General features: G+C 35.8%; 1 protein-coding gene across 1 annotated transcript; it reads left to right on the top strand.

Annotated features, from left to right (window-relative positions):
- Positions 1–5,508: 5,508 nt before the first annotated feature.
- dis3 (DIS3 exosome endoribonuclease and 3'-5' exoribonuclease) lies at positions 5,509–16,797 on the top strand. The gene is made up of 21 exons (XM_059554196.1): positions 5,509–5,988; positions 8,897–9,054; positions 9,183–9,376; positions 9,861–9,934; positions 10,031–10,198; positions 10,393–10,554; positions 10,712–10,828; positions 11,531–11,668; positions 12,011–12,157; positions 12,241–12,357; positions 12,437–12,538; positions 12,764–12,828; positions 12,953–13,037; positions 13,133–13,260; positions 13,359–13,445; positions 13,588–13,744; positions 14,758–14,972; positions 15,491–15,659; positions 15,797–15,955; positions 16,077–16,199; positions 16,701–16,797. The coding sequence occupies exons 1-21, from the start codon at positions 5,770–5,772 to the stop codon at positions 16,767–16,769; spliced, it is 2,853 nt and encodes a 950-aa protein (XP_059410179.1). The 5' UTR covers positions 5,509–5,769; the 3' UTR covers positions 16,770–16,797.
- Positions 16,798–19,063: the final 2,266 nt, after the last annotated feature.

The raw sequence follows: 19,063 nt of genomic DNA, 5'->3' as shown, positions 1-19,063 counted from the left end.
AACAATCGCGAGTGTTTTAGTTGAAACCTGTTTTTATACAGTCTATGGTTAAACTGAAGAGATTTTACTATTATTGATCCAAAACTGACTTCAATGTAAAACTCTAGCGTGGGCTTGGCAAACAAACAAAAAAAAGTTAATTGTGCCCATAAATGCTAGAAAATTACGTCACTCATATAATTATTTACTTAATTTAATTTTATTATTTTACATTTTACCTAGCCTAATTATCGTACAGAACTTACAGTTCAACCTACCTATTTGTGATTTATTTTTCCTTTTCTTTCAGTTTATATGTCCGTTGTAATAAAAAGAAGTGCTGATTCTTTTGCCAATAAAACTGATTTTGATTAATTGAAACATTCTTCAAAATGCAACGCACTAAAGGCATTTATTTCTTTGTTTATTTATTTAGGCAGTGCATTTGTATTGACTTCTTCTAAATATCTGTGTGCATTATGCCTGCTGTCTAATCAAATTATCTTTAAAAAAAACAGGTATGGAAAATCTCTATATTTAGGTGAAATATTGATTTATTTATTTTAAAGAAAGCCACATATAATGTTGCAGTAAACACAATCCAATAGTACTGAGCATTAACAAAGGTATTAGGCATCAGGCATTTTTGCCTTATTTCCATACATAATGACCCTCCATTTTATCTGGAGAGCTTGTACATTGTGTATAGGCTGATTGAAAAGAGTCAAAGAGACAAAGGGGATCTGATTTTCCAAGGCCAGGAAACATAAATGAGGGGTGTGAGGTCAAGGCAGCTCTGCACCTGCTGGTGGCAAAGACCCCCCAGACCTCCGACCAGCTCTTCTGCAGAGACTGAGCCCAAACATAATGGTCGTTTTTGGAATTCAGCAGACAGAAGGACATTTGTGATTACATAATGTCATGGTTGCATGATATTTTCCCAGCTAAAAATTAACTATAAGGAATCTCACTCTGAATGATATGATAATGCAATATACTGTAAAATCTGTCCTGTTTTTAAACTTTAAATCAGTAAGAGTAAGTTCATTTCAACATGTTTCCATATGTGAAGCTCAACTGCTATTTGTAGTGAAATATACACATGAATGAGACGAAATGACTGACAACATGGGCACTATTTTCTCTAATACATTAGAAGCTGTTGACCCCATCAAATTTAAAAGGGTTAGAGAAAAACGTACTGTGCCATGGTATAACAGTAATACTCACTCTCTCAAGAAAGTAACTCGTAGTCTTGAACGCAAATGGAGAAAATTAGAATTGTGTTCAGAATTGTGACAGACTCTAAAAACTGCCAGGACTGAGCATATCCACAAACTCATTGAAAATAACTAAAACAATCCAAGGTTTTTATTTAGCACAGTGGCTAGATTAACAAATAACCAGACGCCACCTGATTCTAATATTCCATAAACGTTTAATAGTAGTGACTTCATGAATTTCTTCACTGATAAAATAGATAACATTAGAAATACAATAACGAATGTAGATTCTACAGAGTTTAATACTTCGGTTTCATCCATCGCACCAAAAGATAAACTGCAGTGCTTCACAACTATAGGACAGGAAGAGCTAAATAAACTTATCACTGTATCTAAACCAACAATATGTTTATTAGATCCTGTACCCACTAAATTACTGAAAGAGTTGTTACCTGTAGCTGAAGAACCACTTCTCAATATCATTAACTCGTCGTTATCTTTAGGTCACGTCCCAAAACCATTCAAGCTGGCAGTTAATAAACCTCTTATTAAGAAACCAAAACTAGATCCTAGTGAACTTGCAATTTATATGCCAGTTATGTCAAAAACAATTGAGCACCTTCTTGCACAAAAATGATCTGTATGAAGAATTTCAGGCCCCACCATAGCACAGAAACTGCATTTTCTTAAAATTACAAATGACCTGCTTCTTGCGTCAGATCAAAGCTGCATCTCATTTCTAGTTTACTTGATCTTAGATAGATAGATAGATTGTTTATTTAGCCACACGACAATGCCGGTGGAATTTGTTTTCGGTACAGTATGTTTAAGCTCTACATCATCATACATTACAAACACCAAATAGACAATACACTTCACAACATGTAACAATACATGTGCTGTGTTCGACACCATAGATCATGACATACTCATAGATCGATTACAAAACTATACAGGTATTCAAGGGCAGGCTCTAAGATGGTTTAGATCCTACCTGTCCGATCGCTACCATTTTGTTTATTTAAATGGGAAGTCATCTCATTTATCATCAGTAAAATATGGAGTGCCACAAGGATCCATCCTAGGTCACCTTCTATTTTCAATATACATGTTGCCCCCTGGTAATATTATTAGAAAATACGGAATTAGCTTCCACTGTTATGCGGATGATACTCAGCTATATATCTCAATGAGACCAGATGAAAACTCTAAATGATCTAAGCTAACAGAGTGTGTTAAAAATGTAAAATATTGGATGACCAATAATTTTCTCCTATAAAATTTGGATAAGACAGAGATATTAATTATTGGACCAAAAAACAGTACACAGAATCTTGTAGATTACAATTTGCAGCTAGACGGATGTACTGTTTCTTCCTCTACAGTCAAAAATCTGGGTGTTATATTAGACAGCAACTTGTCTTTTGAAAACCATATTTCCCATGTTACAAAAACTGCATTCTTCCATTTGAGAAACATTGCAAAGCTACGAAACATGTTACCTGTTTCTGATGCAGAAAAGCTAGTTCATGCATTCATGACCTCTAGACTGGACTATTGTAATGGACTTCTAGGTGGTTGTCCTGCTTCTTCAATAAACAAGCTACAGGTAGTCCAAAATGCAGCAGCTAGAGTCCTTACCAGGTCAAGAAAATATGATCATATTACCCCAATTTTACAGTCTCTGCACTGGCTACCAATTAAGTTCCGTATCAGTTACAAAATATTATTACTTACCTATAAGGCCCTAAATGGTTTAGCTCCTGCGTGCCTAACTAACCTTCTACCACGCTACAATCCATCACGCTCCCTAAGGTCACAAAACCTTAGTTCCTAGTTCCTAGGATAGCAAAGTCCACTAAAAGACGTAAAGCTTTTTTTCAGCTTTTTTTTGGCTCCCAAACTCTGGAAAAGCCTTCCTGATAATGTTCGGGGTTCAGACACACTCTCTCTGTTTAAATCTAAATTAAAAATGCATTTGAATAATGCATCTCTTAAATTGTGACTGCAGTTGCATCTGATTAATGTGCATTCTTATTCTTGCTTGGGTTAAACTAATTAATTTTACCTTGTTGGAACAGCAGCTATGTTAATGAAGTCTCTATTTGTTTCTCTGTTTTGTCACGGGATTTACATCCCATGGTAACTAGGATTTACACAAGCTCCAGTCTGGATCCAGAACACCTGAGAAGAGATGATGCTGACCCTCAGAGGACCTCGGATGATGCTAACCCTGAATCAACAACAGAACTAACAAATATTGCTACAAGTGTGACTGCATCATATAATAATTGTTGTTAATAATGTTATCGTCTGGCTGACTACGTCTTGTATTAATCTTTCTGAAAAATCCTGTCATATGCACACAAACTGACAGTCACCACTTATAAGCTACTACTAAATATTGTAGAATCACAATTTTCTGTAAAGTTGCTTTGTAATGATTTGTATCATAAAAAGCGTTTTACAAATACACTTGAATTGAATTGAAGCTATTAGAAATGTTAACCATTTTAAATATTAATATAAATATCTAGCCCATACAAATACTGTATATATCCACCCATATCCACAAAAATGTATATTAAACATATAGGTTTTTGTATGTATATTGTTTTAAGTTGGATTTATAAATAAAATATATTTTGTTGACATATGTGGTTGATACATATTATACCAAATAAAAAAAATCATCACATAGATATTAATTACTAATGTACAAATACAAATTTTACTAATTTTACACTTAAATCTTCATCTCCCAGAATGTACATGTATTAAAATTAAAGCTTTATAGCTAAAATATATGGCAATATCACTATTGCCATTAGGCAATATATTTCAATATAGGATTGCATGCTAAAAATCACAAGTTACATAGATAATGGGTCATTTCCTATTCCTGTAAAATGTATTTTCCTAATCACTTAAACGAATTGAATTGCCGGCATATTTTCTAGTGCTGTATGATTGCACAGTGAAAAGTAGCATAATAATTCCTCTTCTTCTCATAGCATGTGGTTCACTGTAAAGCACTCTTCATATTTCAAAGTATGGCTTTTGTGTGAGTCATGAATAAAGGCAGCGGTGCAGTTGTTTGCTCTGCTGAGTTGTTAGAGGAAAACAGTTTTGGAACTGGCTAGGTAAGACTGTATGCGCAAGACTGTAATTTCTGACCTATCTGTCTGGGATCTGAGGAAACACACCAAGCACACCCTCACACATTTTCACTCACACTTACTGCAACTTTTGAATTGAAACATTGCATTACTACAGCTAAGCTTCAGCCAAGTGACATTCATACGAATGATTACTGATATTTTGGTTATTAGGTATTTGTGTTTGAGTCTTTTGGTTCATCATTTAGGAATGTATTCTGCCCTCTGATCTAGGGCTCTGACTCATGTGTATATCAGAATATAATTATATGAATGCTGATGATGTGAACTCGTTACAACTTTAAAACTAAGCTCTTAAACTTTTAACATTGCCAGTCACATTCAAGTTGCGCTGCTCTGAAAAAAAATATCTAAGGACTGAAATGCACTATAAAAGCTCTTATATATGGGAAATGTTTATAAATCCAATATTGCATTAGCATGAATTTTTACATTTATAAAAAGTAATCATATTTATTTAAATTCTGAATTGGTATACATAAACAAGGTCTCAGATTGTTCATGAACAGATTTTAATTTGAATTAACACACCAGTGGCTGTTATTAACATTATGCACAACATTTATCTGAGATAAAAAGCTTTTGTATTTAAAGGGGTATTAAGCAGGTGCCAGGGGAAGCTTGGAAATATTGTGCATTTTCTACATCTATAAATGAAATAAAGGATATTATGATATCCTTGATATCCTAAAACATGTTAGGATTATAAGGAATTGAAATGGTAATAAAATAAACAAAAACTAAAATGTATTTTAAACACATTATATATCAATACATAATTTAAATTCCATTAAATATTGTTTCACGTTTTTAGTAGGCATCACAAAAAGCTTTCAGCAGTGCTCCATTGCAAATTAAGGCCTTCTAAGAACTAAATTGTAAATAAATTGTAAATTGAACCTGAGAGAATTAACATAAATATATACCCATATATACATTTAGATAATTAAAATGACATTAGCTTTGCAGCACTTTCCACACACAGTGACGTGCCTCATCTCGGATAATAAGGGCTCTGTTGCTCTCTAGCGGTGTCAGAAAGTAAACCAACTCAGTTTTAGCCCCTCCCCATTAAACATCAAAATGGCCAGTCAATAGCATTCGAAGTGTTTAGAACAGTAAGGGACCAGCTAGTTTACTAACAGAATATACTGTGGCTGTTTGGAGCATCCCGATAGTTTATAATTCAATCAAATACACGGTGTGTCATTTTATAGGTGCGTTTTACCTGTAGTTTGATGTTCAAAATACGATACAGAACCTCTCCGTCTCTGACTCACTCCGGAATCATATTTAGTTGGCGCACCGGTACACACGTGGGTTAACTGCGTAGTGTGTTTTGGTGGAAAATCTCCTCGAAAATCACCGTCGATCCGGTTATTTGGACCATGCTGAAATCCAAGACATTTGTGAAGAAGACCCGCGCTGGTGGTGTGTTGAAAATAGTGCGCGAACATTACCTGAGAGATGACATCTGGTGCGGAAGTGAAGTTTGTAAGGAGTGTAAAGATGAAGCGCCTGTGCTGCAGGAGGACGCGTGCATAGAGAGCAACCTGTGCTCATATCCGCACTATCTAATCCCAGACACCAATGTACTTTTACATCAGGTATCTACTTTTTATTTAGTTCATTATTTCTTTTTTATTAATATAATCTTATTAAAATAAGCGTATTTGTTCTGAACAACTTTTGTAAACAATTAACTGTCATCAAAGTATTTGTGTAAGAATTTGAGGAAGTCTTATTTAGTCAATGTAACGTTATATAGCTAAACTACACACCAAATAAATCTATTACACATAAAAGAGGCAGGGTTTCCGGTGATTTTATATAACATTCATTCATTCGTTCGGCGTTAAAGGTTTCATTTCTAAGTGGGTGGCCCAAAAGCGCGAATCTTAGAACACAATTTACTTCGTCATAATTCATTCTTTATCATAAAAACTGTTACATGTCAACAGTAACACAATTTGTGGCATTTCAAATGTTCTTAATATGCAAAATAGACATTTCATAATGAAATATGCGCCAATTTGCATATATTACCAGAGGTGGGTAGAGTACCCAAAAACTGTACTCAAGTAAAAGTACTTATAGAAATATTTACTCAAGTAAAAGTACTAGTCTGAATAGTTACTTGAGTAAGAGTAAAAAAGTATCAGATAAAAAATCTACTCAAGTAGTTAGTTACTAGTTACTTTGGGTCATATATACTGAGCCTATTTTTATTTAGATATATAGATCAAATGTATGTGTGTGTGTATAAATATATATATTTCATCAGCCTTTACTCAAGTCTTCAATGTCACATAATCCTTCAAAAATCATTCCAATATGTTGATTTTCTATCAATGATGTTCTTTTTATCATAATCCTAAACAAAATCACAGGTTCCAAAAAAATATTAAGCAGCAAAACTTAGAATTATATTAGAATTATATATTTAAGGATCATAACTCTGAAAACTGGAGTAACGGCTGATGAAAATTCGGATTTGCATCACGAAATAAATTATATTTTAAAGTATATATTATATATAAATAACCTTGACACAGAGAAGAGAGAAAACTCCTCACATGACCGTTAAGTTACAGAACATCTGTCTGTTTACTTAACCGATATAGGTGTCATGCCATAACATATTTTTAATACGACTGACTTTATATTAAATGTGAATTTAACATTGAAAGTCAATGTGATATAAAAACTGCTACTAATCTTTCATTGTTCATAGAGAGAGCAACATTTACATTATCAAAAATCATTTTCACTGACAGTCTAGAGTTCAACCACTCTCAGAAACTCCCATTAAAATCACTGAAACTGTTAACACTGTGAAATCAATATCTTATTTGCCGATTCGTACACACATCTGCACTTTGTTGTTTCTGACGAGAGAATTTACCAGAAAGAGGTTTTCAGTCAGTGAGCGAGTGAAGGAAGCACCAGCATTTCAGCGATGACTCATCTGAACACCTCTGATTGGCCATTGCATTCATAAGCTCAACAGAATCGTGTGTGATTGGTTAAAATGCACAGCGCTGTAAAAACCCGTCTGGGTCAGCGCCAGCCAGCGAACACAGATCTGAATTTAGCAGCTGATCATATGACTCGCTGAACGTTCTCACGCCGGTGTGATTATATTAATATTAATAAAATCTTAATCGGCTATTTTTTTGTCTTTTGGAAGCTGCATTCAACTTGGTTCCCTTCTGTTATAAGTCACACGTACAACAAACTAATGTCACAGGTATCGTGTACTGTAATCGATAGTAGCCCAAGTTATTACCTGTTAAACAGTAGACAGCACACGCAGTGTTCATCTAATAAAGATCTTCATCGCTAGCAAATAATAGCCTTTGCAGATTTGCTTTCTATTCAGTGCAGTTCCATAGCCACGTTTTCAACGCATCTGATGTTAAACGATACAACTCTGAGTGAACCGCTTCAGACCCTCAGCGCACGCTGCATGGAACTGAACGAATCATTCAAACTGATTCATGAACCTATTCACTCGTTTGCCAACTGGTTTGATCAAGCCTTTGAACAGAATTGACTCAAAATAATGAATCATTCGCGAATGAGCATCCCTCATTGCCCAGAGAAAAGTAGACAGCGCGTTTGGAATAAACTGAAGCATTTATAACATTTATTGCATTAAGATAAAGTAACGAGAGGAGCGCCGCCCACAGTAACGAAGATTTTTTCCAAAAAAGATACTCAAGTAAAAGTACCCCTCTTTAAATATACTCAAAAAAGTATTAGTTACCCAAATAATTTACTCGAGTAAATGTAATGAAGTAAATGTAACTCGTTACTACCCACCTCTGTATATTACAGAACAGAAATTATTTTGTTGTATTGTTGGTGTTAAAGGTTATTACATGGAATTTAACATTTTCCTTTTTATCACTCATAAATAAGACAAAATAAATGAATAAATTATAACCATATTTTTAGGAATAAGAGATTTATGGTTAGTTAGGATAGGACAATAATTGGCCAAGATGCATCTATTTGAAAATCTAGAATCTGAGGGTGCAAAAAATTATAAAACCAATTATAAATCAAAATATTGAGAAAATTGCAATGAAAGTTATCCAAACAAAGTCCTTAGCAATGCATATTACTAATCAAAAATTAGGTTTGGATATATTTAAGGTAAAAAATTAACATTATCTTCATGGAACATGATCTTTACTTAATATCCTAATGATTTTTGACAAAAGAAAAATCTATAATTTTGACCCATTTGACCTATTGTTGGCTATTGCTACACATATACCCGTGCTACACATGACATATGGTTTTATGGTCCAGGGTCACAAATATTGAATTACAATATAGAGTCGCAAATAAAGTGTAAAAAAAATATAGGCTTAAATGTGTATTTAGGATGTTTTCTTTTCACTGGTCTGAAAAGCCAAATTTCATAATTGACCAGTCCAGTGCATGCATAGCACAATAGTCTTGCTTTGAATGAGCCTAAACTGATTTGGTATTCTATTCTGGCAGATTGACATTCTTGAGCACACTCTGATCAGGAACGTCATCATTCTTCAGACAGTTTTACAAGAGGTCAGACACAGGAGTGCCCCAGTCTACAAAAGAATCAAGGATGCTATTCATGAGAAGGAAAAGCACTTCTACACGTTCACTAATGAGCATCACCGGTAACACATTCTAAGAGGCTGGATTCCTCCTAACACTAGTTTTGGATTTGGCTTGAATACAGGTTCACAGACAGTGCTTGATGTTAGGGCTGTGCATGTCAGTGTCTCATTTTTATTTTTGTTTTAAGGGAGACATTCATTGAACGAGAGCCAGGGGAAAGTGCTAATGATCGTAATGATCGAGCCATCCGTGTCGCTGCTAAATGGTACGCAGATCACCTCGCTAAAAACACCAATGGTGGTTCACTGAAGGTGGTTCTGCTGACTGATGATCGGGCCAATAAAGAGAAGGCAGAGCAGTATGGTCTGACTGTGTATAGATGTAAGAGACACTTATTTTTGTTCTTTTTTTTGTTGTTCTCTGATATAATTCTGTTGTTTTTTCTTTATATTCTTCCATTCAAAACTTGAGGATGTTATTTTCCTCTTCAAACTAATACATACTTTAATTCAGTCTAAAGCAACACTTAATAGATTTATAATGTTACTAAAAAAGAAAAGAGTACACACACACTCATATGTGCGTGCGTGCGTGCGTGCGTGCGTGCATATGTATATATACTGTATATTTATAGTTATTTTAAATTGTAATATTTTACAGTATAATTGTTCCACAATCAGTTAAATGCAGCCTCAAAAGAGACTTCTTAAGACATAAAAAAAAATCTTACCAAACCAATCTTACCAAATAATAACTTATTATTACCGTAGTAATTTTTCTTGACAGCCCTAATCTTCATATATGGCATAATTATTATTTAATTTTTAATATTAATGGCGGTTTTGTATGTTCTTTTCTCGTGTAGGTGAGGAGTATATCAAGAGCTTGATTGGCAACCCTGAGCTTGTGGACAGACTCGCATTGAAACCTGATGACCAAGTGCGTACACTGTGATGGATGATCAAGAAAGCTTGTTTTTATTGTTTTATGTTATATTACATTATGATATGATTTGTCTTTTATGATTCATTATAGAACGAAATCATTGGCAGTAAGTTGCTGTTTCCAGAACATCTGCCCTTATCCAGGATTCAGAGTGGCATTAAGAACGGAGTACTGCTTCAAGGCACGTTCCATGCCAACAGAGATAACTATCTGGAGGGCACGGTCTTTATAAATAGAGAGGGGGAGGATATCAATGAGGTAAGGAGGCTATCATGTAGAAAGGATGAGGAAGAGATGTAAAGCTAAATTTCCCCAAATCTGTTCTCATGAAACTCATCTATGCCTTAGATGGCCTGAGTAGATTTTTAGCGAATGATCATTTTTTTGGGTGAACTATTCCTTTAAAAACATTTTTGAGCAGGAAAATCTTTTAACATCACGTGTTCTGGCAGGTTCTACTTCAAGGCCTTCAGAATTTAAACCGGGCCGTTCATCAGGATGTAGTGGCTGTAGAACTGTTTCCCAAAGAACGCTGGGTTGCTCCATCGTCTGTTGTGCTGCAGGATGATAGTCCAAATGATGAAGATGCTGAGGAAGATGAAACTGAAAATAAGGTTGAATAAGTCGTTTGACTTTAAAAGAATTGCTCAAAGGTCACCGTGTAGTTGAATCCCAAAGGTTCTCTTTTGGAAGCTGTGTAGTGTAGAACCCATAACTATTACAATGTACTGAATGTTGGAATATCTTTATGACCTGTATGTTGTGTTGTAGCTGAAGGGTGTGCCACCAAACTCTAGCGTTCTCAAGCCCACGGGACGAGTGGTGGGTGTTATAAAGAGGAACTGGAGGCCTTACTGTGGAATGCTCTCACAGTCAATGATCAAAGAGGTAACAGTGCTTTACCACTATACAATAATATAAACCAGTTTTATTTGTAGAGCTGGGATATCTGCATTCCCACTAGCCAATTTTCAGTCACTGAGTTCAGTCGATTTTAAAGACAACTCTCAACTTGCTTAAAATTTCTTGATGGTGAATTTGTCCTGCTTAGAGCTGATTTGAACTTTGCCCTTAGTACATTAAAAATAAAACAAATTGTGCAAAGGGTGATTGTTATACATGGTGATTGTATAGGTGTTTATTTATTTAGAAGTCTGGGCTCAGTAAGATTATTCATTTATTTATTATTACGTCATATTACTTTTATTATTAATTTCTTAAAGAAAAAGAAACTTTTATTCAGCACAGCGGCGGCCAGTTCTTAAAAGAAAATGACTACATACTGCTTCATTTAGGGTTAAAAGAATTGTTGCCAAACATGTAACATGTCAGAATGTTAATCACTGCAGTAATAATCCAATTCTATCCAAATGGGTTTTTTTTTTTTTTTTTTTTTTTGGCCAGGCAGTGTATATCAACGGTTTTATCAAATAAGCATAAAAGACCAAGATCAACAAATTATATAATAATAAAATTCAGTTTTTGTTAATATAACCACTGTATTTTGATGACTGTTAAGTCATTTTAAGAATCTATGTTTCTTGACAAATCTGATGCATTGCGTCAATTAACTTTTGAATTTCACACCAGGCAACAAGGCACCTCTTCACCCCAGCAGACCGACGAATCCCACGGATTCGTATTGAGACCAGACAAGCCGCCAATCTGGCTGGACAGAGGATTATGGTTGCTATCGATGGCTGGCCTAAAAACTCCAGATACCCAAACGTAGGTGTTCGTGATTTACGGTCTCATTTTATACAAATGATGACCAGTTTTAAGCCACAGACTTCCTCAGAGATGCTTTTTTTTTACAGTAGGTTATTTTTAATTTTATTGGTTTGTGTATATATAGGTTTATATTTTAGCCAGAAAAATATGCGTTGTACATAGAGTATAGCATATGCTAATTTGGTTCTCGAGTCCCTTGAAAGGCATGATGCAAACTTGCATTGAGGATTATTAATAATGCTTATTGTGTATTAATAGCCACCTTTTCTGAATTTTTATTTAGCCTTCGTGTGGAGGCCTGAATGCTGAGATTATATTTCTTTTCTTTATGTCTCTCAGGGTCACTTTGTGAAAAACCTTGGCTCTGCTGGAGATAAAGAGACTGAGACAGAGGTGCTTCTCCTGGAGCATGATGTTCCTCACCTGCCCTTCTCTCCGGCTGTTCTGAGCTTCCTACCCAAGATGCCCTGGAGTATCACTGAGGAGGTAGTGTAGTCCTGCGTGTCAGAATGTTTCATGAAAACAGTTCAAATGCTCAAAGCTTGATCTTTATCTGTGCTTTCCTGCAGGATATGAAGGTCAGAGCAGATCTCAGACACCTCTGCGTGTGTAGTGTGGATCCTCCTGGCTGTACGGATATTGATGATGCTCTTCATTGTCGGGAACTAGAGAATGGAAACTTGGAGGTATAGCAGCTTGTGTAAATGATCACAAGTGGTAAATCCATCGGGTTTTTGTATTGAGGGTGGTATGCTTTTGTTTTAGGTTGGTGTTCACATTGCAGATGTCAGCCATTTTATTCGGCCAGGAAATGCTCTAGATCAAGAGGCAGCAAGCAGAGGCACTACAGTCTACCTCTGTGGAAAGGTACGTATGGAATAATAATGGGCTGTATTAACAAATAGAAATGCACTCAAAACTGACAAATGAAAATGAACCGTTAAATAAAAGAAAAAAAAAAAGAAAAAAATCTATTAGTGTAGTTCTAAAGATTTTCAGGAGGAAAATGAAAATGCAATTTTATGTATTTATTTAAGCAGATATATTGCGCATTTTCTTTTAATTGGTAAATAGAATCATTTCTTTTCACAGAGAATTGACATGGTTCCGGAACTTCTGAGTTCCAACTTGTGTTCTCTGCGATCCAATGTTGAGAGGTGTGCTTTCTAGCATAACTACCAGTACTCAAGTGGATACCTTATGTATACTCTTCTTATTATATATTTACATAGTAAACATAATTTAAAACCTTCACTGTCTGATGAACACTTCCTCCCTCAGGTTAGCATTCTCTTGTATTTGGGAGATGAACCACAATGCTGAAATCATCAAAACTCGCTTCACAAAGAGCGTCATTAACTCCAAGGTTTGCTGCGTCTAATTTTCAAAAATGGATTTAAAAATGATGGGTTATGATTGGAATGTGCACTGTAAGGAACTGGTGTTGTTTTTTCACGTAAGGCCTCCCTTACATACGCCGAAGCTCAGATGAAGATCGATGACACCACCATGAATGATGACATCACGAAGAGCCTGCGGGGCCTTAACAGACTGGCCAAGATCTTAAAGGGTCGGAGGACTGAAAAAGGGTATTTCCATTTGAATAAAATATATATTTTTAAACATAGCTTTATACATGAAGCAGTTGATCCAGTTTGTAAGAGTTGCTTATTTTACTCATTTTCAGAGCACTGACCCTCTCCTCTCCTGAAGTGCGTTTCCATATAGACAGTGAGACGCATGATCCTATAGATCTGCAGGCCAAAGAACTCAAGTGAGTGCTATATGCATCTTTCTGACAGAGGTGTTAAAATGTTCATGATTTTACTCGATTGTATGGCGAAATATAATATTGTTCCCAAACTGTCTGTGTCTGGACTCTGGAAGTTCAAACTTTGACAAACATTTTTCTTCAGGGAGACAAATTCTATGGTGGAGGAGTTCATGTTGCTGGCGAACATCTCTGTAGCACAGAAGATCTATGATGAGTTCTCCGAATGTGCCCTACTGAGGAAACACCCCTCACCACCGCCATCAAACTACGACATCCTCATTAAGGCTGCAAAATCAAGGGTGGGTGGAAGTTTCATTTTTATATAACCCACACCAAAGGGGCTGTGTCTTATGATGCTGAACACTACACTGAACAGATTCCTGAAGGGTTTTGACTGACGTCCACAGCACAAACATTTATAAACGTTGCGTATACACAAAATAGGCATAGAAATTGCACACACAATTTTGTACCCACATAAAGGGATTTATAAAAAATAAACGTGGCATAAGAATTTTGCGCTTGATCACTTTTCCTGTTGCACGCTGCTTTGACGACAGCGAGGAGTGCTATAGATCTTTAATCTAAACTGCAGATCTCAATCTATGCGAAAATATTTTAGTGAGAACAGTGATCAATGATGTACACTTACTTCGATATTATGGGGGACACTGCTGGATTCAGTGATCCAACGGTCCATTGTTCGGTTTGAATAGGTCCAATGATAATAGCTTACTGTACAACCGCAGCTGCACGGAGGTGTTGATGTCGTGTGAAGTCATCTCTACAACATAATGAAAAATGCTACTGTATTTGAAGGATACAACTTGAAAAAATGTGCATGTTTTCTTTTTAAAATAGGCTACTTTGTCAGTGACTCGCCGAGTCAGACAATTCTATTTACACTGCAATTAATTTTGGCTATCCTTACCAGCAAAACTGCATAACTTAAGTTTGATATTAATTGTTTAAAACAATTTAACTACTATCTATATTCTAAAATATTTATCTGAGAACTTCATGATTTCGGGGAGGAGACGAGATGGAGATGCACTTACGCACAATCTTCCCCTGACTGGGATTTATAAAGGGATTTTTGGGCAGGTTCTGGAGTAAATTCATATACACAATTAAACGCCACTCTCAGCATCATGGGTAGTGTCAGAATGATTGATACCGTTTCACACCTATTTCAAACGAGACTTCACCTTGAGTGAATCAGGGCTTTTACACCAGTAGGTGGCGAGCAGTGAGTGTCTTTTCTATTGTGAGTTCTTTTCCTTTGATTTTTGCCTTATTCCCTTTTTTCCAGGACCTTGACATCCACACAGATTCAGCCAAAGCTCTGGCTGATTCCCTGAGCAATGCGACAGTTAAGAACTTTCTGTACTTCAACACCCTGCTGAGGATTCTGGCCACCCGCTGCATGATGCAGGCTGTGTATTTCTGCTCTGGCATGGACAGTGATTTCCACCATTATGGCCTGGCATCACCCATTTACACACACTTCACATCCCCCATCAGGAGGTGAGACGCACTGGACCACTGGAGTCGATTTAAAGGAACCGTTGACCTTAACATGAACCTTTTCTCATGATTTGCTTCTCATGCCAACCCACATGTGTATGCCTTTCTTGAGATGAACACAAACAAAGGTTTATAGAACAATACTCTGAGTCCATATAATGCTAACTAAATAGGCGCCCAAACATTGATGCTCCTAAAAGCCACACTGCCATTGTGACGGGAATCCATACGACCCTAGTGGATGAAAAAGAGGGAAAAAATACTAATATTAAAAAACCTATTTGTGAAATACAAGGCGTTACTTCTCGAGATACTGTTGAATGTGCATTCATAAGAGGGTTGCATATGGCAGTTTTGTGAAGCAATTGTTAATAGTTAGTTTAAAGAGTCAGTTAAAGGTTTTTAACATTGTTTATCTGGTGTTTTGAAATTGTGGAAAATCAACCTAACAACCGTTACTTGTCCGACATTGTAGAGAGATCATTCCAATGTGTCAAATAATGTTTTTTATTTTGTAGATATGCTGATATCATCGTTCACCGTCTGTTAGCAGTGGCTATTAATGCAGACAGTACATACCCAGAATTGATGGACAAGCATAAGCAGTCATCCTTATGCAACAACCTCAACTACAGACACAAAATGGCCCAGTATGCACAGAGAGCCTCAGTGGCGTTCCACACTCAGGTAAAGTGCAAACCAAAAAATCCTGACTTTAATGGTTTTTGGAATAACTGTCGCAGTTAACAGAAAAAAAAAAAAAATATATATATATATATATATATATATATATATATATGTTGTCTTTAATCTTTACCCTTTAGCTATTCTTCAAGAACAAGGGAATCATAAATGAGGAAGGCTTCATTCTTTTTGTAAGAAAAAATGCCATTATCATCCTCATCCCTAAGTTTGGAATGGAAGGCACTGTGTTCTTTGAAAACAAGGACAAACCCAGCCCTCATCTCAAATTTGATTCTGAGGTATGGATAAATATCAGTGATATCAGTGTGTGGGGCCAGGAGTTATTAGCCTTACAGGTCACGTTCATAAGATGTTGCATGCTTATGTATACATAATAGAACCATTTTTTTTTCTCCTCAGGGTCCTACACTCGAAGTGGAGGAACACACGTTCCACATGTTTGACAAAGTTAAAGTAACGATCAGCCTGGACGCTTCCAACATCCAGCATCAAAGGATCAGAATGGCTCTCATTGAACCTGTGGTATGTTTTTGTTTTCTAACTTCTAAATTATGATTAGCGTCTCCAACGCTGTGCAAGTCTCTTGAATCCATTCACGTTTCTTACAGCAAAATATTTTGAACTAGTTTGTATGATTTACAAGATAAAAAGCTGTTTAATTAACAAAATAAATCTCTAGGCTGATCAGGACTCTGAAATGAAGGTGTTTTATATCCTCTTGATGAGCATCATTTACGATAATTAAGGGATTTATTACACAACATCTTGCCAATAAGTATAATAAATGCACAAAAATAAATTTGTTTTTTTTTACAGTAACCATTAGTGTACATTTTCATTTATCCTTTATATCCTTATAGTTTATTGCTTGTGGTGATATCTCCCCTTAGTTTCAAAACGTGTTTATTGTTATTAGCTACAACTCTAGACACACGTTAGATCATCAGGATCAAACAGTTGAAACTATATAGAAATAAAAATAAAAAAAATTTACCACTAAAGTATAATTTTGTTTTTTTCCAGATCCCTGGGGTTAGTGTACCTGTACCCGAGTCAGAACCAGTGGCCAAAAAACCCAAGCTTGACTGCTGACACCTGAGCACCAAAAATCACAGGAAAAGCCTTCGGTTCATCTACACGGGAAACTTGTGTGAACGCATAAGTGGAAAATATTGACATGAAAGGAGTGTTGTTTTGTTGTGGTTTTTTATCAATTTACACCTGTATTGTTTTTGCTTTTGTCTCCATTTTAACTTGATAATGTACTGGTTTTTATAGTCTTAGACAAACGGTGGAATTATTATACATTCCATTTGAGCAATAGAAAACAGCATATTAAAATGATTGAAATTCTGGTTTTCAGTTACCTGTTTTGTCATTTGAATACAGCCATTTGAAATGGGCTTTCACAGAGATTATATTGTTATATTCAGGGTTGTCACTCACTCTTATCAATGAATTTCCATTACTTAAAACTAAGATGCCAAACCACAACATTTTTGAAGTTGACACCAGTGTGATTTTAACTTCGTTGATGTTCAAAAAACATTTGGCTAAAAACTATTTTTAATACAATCCACATGAACACCCAGCCTCAAGTCTTTTTGGGTATGATGCTACAAGCTTTGCTCATCATCATTTGGGAATTATCTGCCATTCTTCTCCTCATCTCTACACCTCTCAAGCTCTGCCAGGTTGGATGGGGGCAGATGCTCTTTTTCCAGAAACATTTGATTGGGTTCAAGCTCAGGCTCATCAGCTTCTTGGTCACCACTCTTAACTAAAGCCTTTTAGTTCTCTTAACATGCACTGTTAACTGTGGGTCCTTATATAAACAGCTGTGTGCCTTTCCAAATCATGTTCAATGAATTTACCACAGGTGGACAAACAAGTTGTAGAAACATCTCATGAATGATCGGTGGAAACAGGATGCACCTGAGCTCAATTTTGAGTTGAGTACATGTGATTTTTATTTTATTATATAAAAATTTGCAAAGACTTCAAACAAACTTCTTCCACGTTGTTATTATGGGATATTGTTTAGAGAACTTGGAAGAAAATAATGAATTAAGGCTGTAACAAAAAAAATGTGAAAAAAGTGAAGTACTGTGAATACTTTCTGGATGCACTGTGTACAGTTACAGGACCACATGATTAGCCTGAAAATGTTATTTTATTTTAGGATAAAGCAGGGTAACAAAATAATCCATGGTTTTTCCATAACTGAAAATTATATTGACTTATTTCATAACTTTTTCAGGCCTGGAAATCATCATTTTAAATTATTTGCTTTTCCATGACAAAGGAACCCTTAATATTGTGTTGTGTAGCATTCCAAAAAGAAAAACCTGTGCTTTAGTTATAAATGTTATATTTGCTCCCTTTGAGAACAGCAAAGCACACAGCTGTCAGTACAAGTGACTTTACTAATTGAACTCAGCTATGTACAACCCGAATTCCGGAAAAGTTGGGACGTTTTTTAAATTTTAATAAAATGAAAACTAAAAGACTTTCAAATCACATGAGCCAATATTTTATTCACAATAGAACATAGATAACATAGCAAATGTTTAAACTGAGAAAGTTTACAATTTTATGCACAAAATGAGCTCATTTCAATTTTGATTTCTGCTACAGGTCTCAAAATAGTTGGGACGGGGCATGTTTACCATGGTGTAGCATCTCCTTTTCTTTTCAAAACAGTTTGAAGACGTCTGGGCATTGAGGCTATGAGTTGCTGGAGTTTTGCTGTTGGAATTTGGTCCCATTCTTGCCTTATATAGATTTCCAGCTGCTGAAGAGTTCGTGGTCGTCTTTGACGTATTTTTCGTTTAATGATGCACCAAATGTTCTCTATAGGTGAAAGATCTGGACTGCAGGCAGGCCAGGTTAGCACCCGGACTCTTCTACGACGAAGCCATGCTGTTGTTATAGCTGCAGTATGTGGTTTTGCATTGTCCTGCTGAAATAAACAAGGCCTTCCCTGAAATAGACGTTGTTTGGAGGGAAGCATATGTTGCTCTAAAACCTTTATATACCTGTTTCGATTCAAGATGAATGGCATGCTCAATTCCTTTTAGGTTTGATTTGGGTGCTCTTCGGTCCAAGGTAGAACATTTAAAAAGGGCGTGTAGAGAAAAGAAATCTCTGATGGCCGAGGCACTCCTTAATTAAAATGTCTTTAATGAAAAAATGACATGTCCTAAATGGTCCATTTAGGACATGTCATTTTTTCATTAAAGACATTTTAATTAAGGATTTAGGACATGTCATTTTTTCATTAAAGACATTTTAATTAAGGAGTGCCTCGGCCATCGGAGATTTCTTTTCTCTACACACCTTTATATACCTTTCAGCATTCACAGAGCCTTCCAAAACTGCCCATA

The sequence above is a fragment of the Carassius carassius genome, chromosome 7 (genome assembly GCF_963082965.1).
Source record: "Carassius carassius chromosome 7, fCarCar2.1, whole genome shotgun sequence".
NCBI classification, from domain to species: Eukaryota; Metazoa; Chordata; class Actinopteri; order Cypriniformes; family Cyprinidae; genus Carassius; species Carassius carassius.
The sequence above is the reverse complement of the archived record's forward strand: the minus strand, read 5'-3'. Positions and strand labels throughout refer to the sequence as shown.

Bases quoted from the DNA above. Each gene is read 5' to 3' on its own strand.
- dis3 (XM_059554196.1), top strand. From the start codon at position 5,770: ATGCTGAAATCCAAGACATTTGTGAAGAAGACCCGCGCTGGTGGTGTG. The intron at 13,446-13,587 runs GTGAGTGCTATA...ATTTTTCTTCAG, and splicing joins CTGCAGGCCAAAGAACTCAA to GGAGACAAATTCTATGGTGG. The intron at 13,745-14,757 runs GTGGGTGGAAGT...CCTTTTTTCCAG, and splicing joins TTAAGGCTGCAAAATCAAGG to GACCTTGACATCCACACAGA.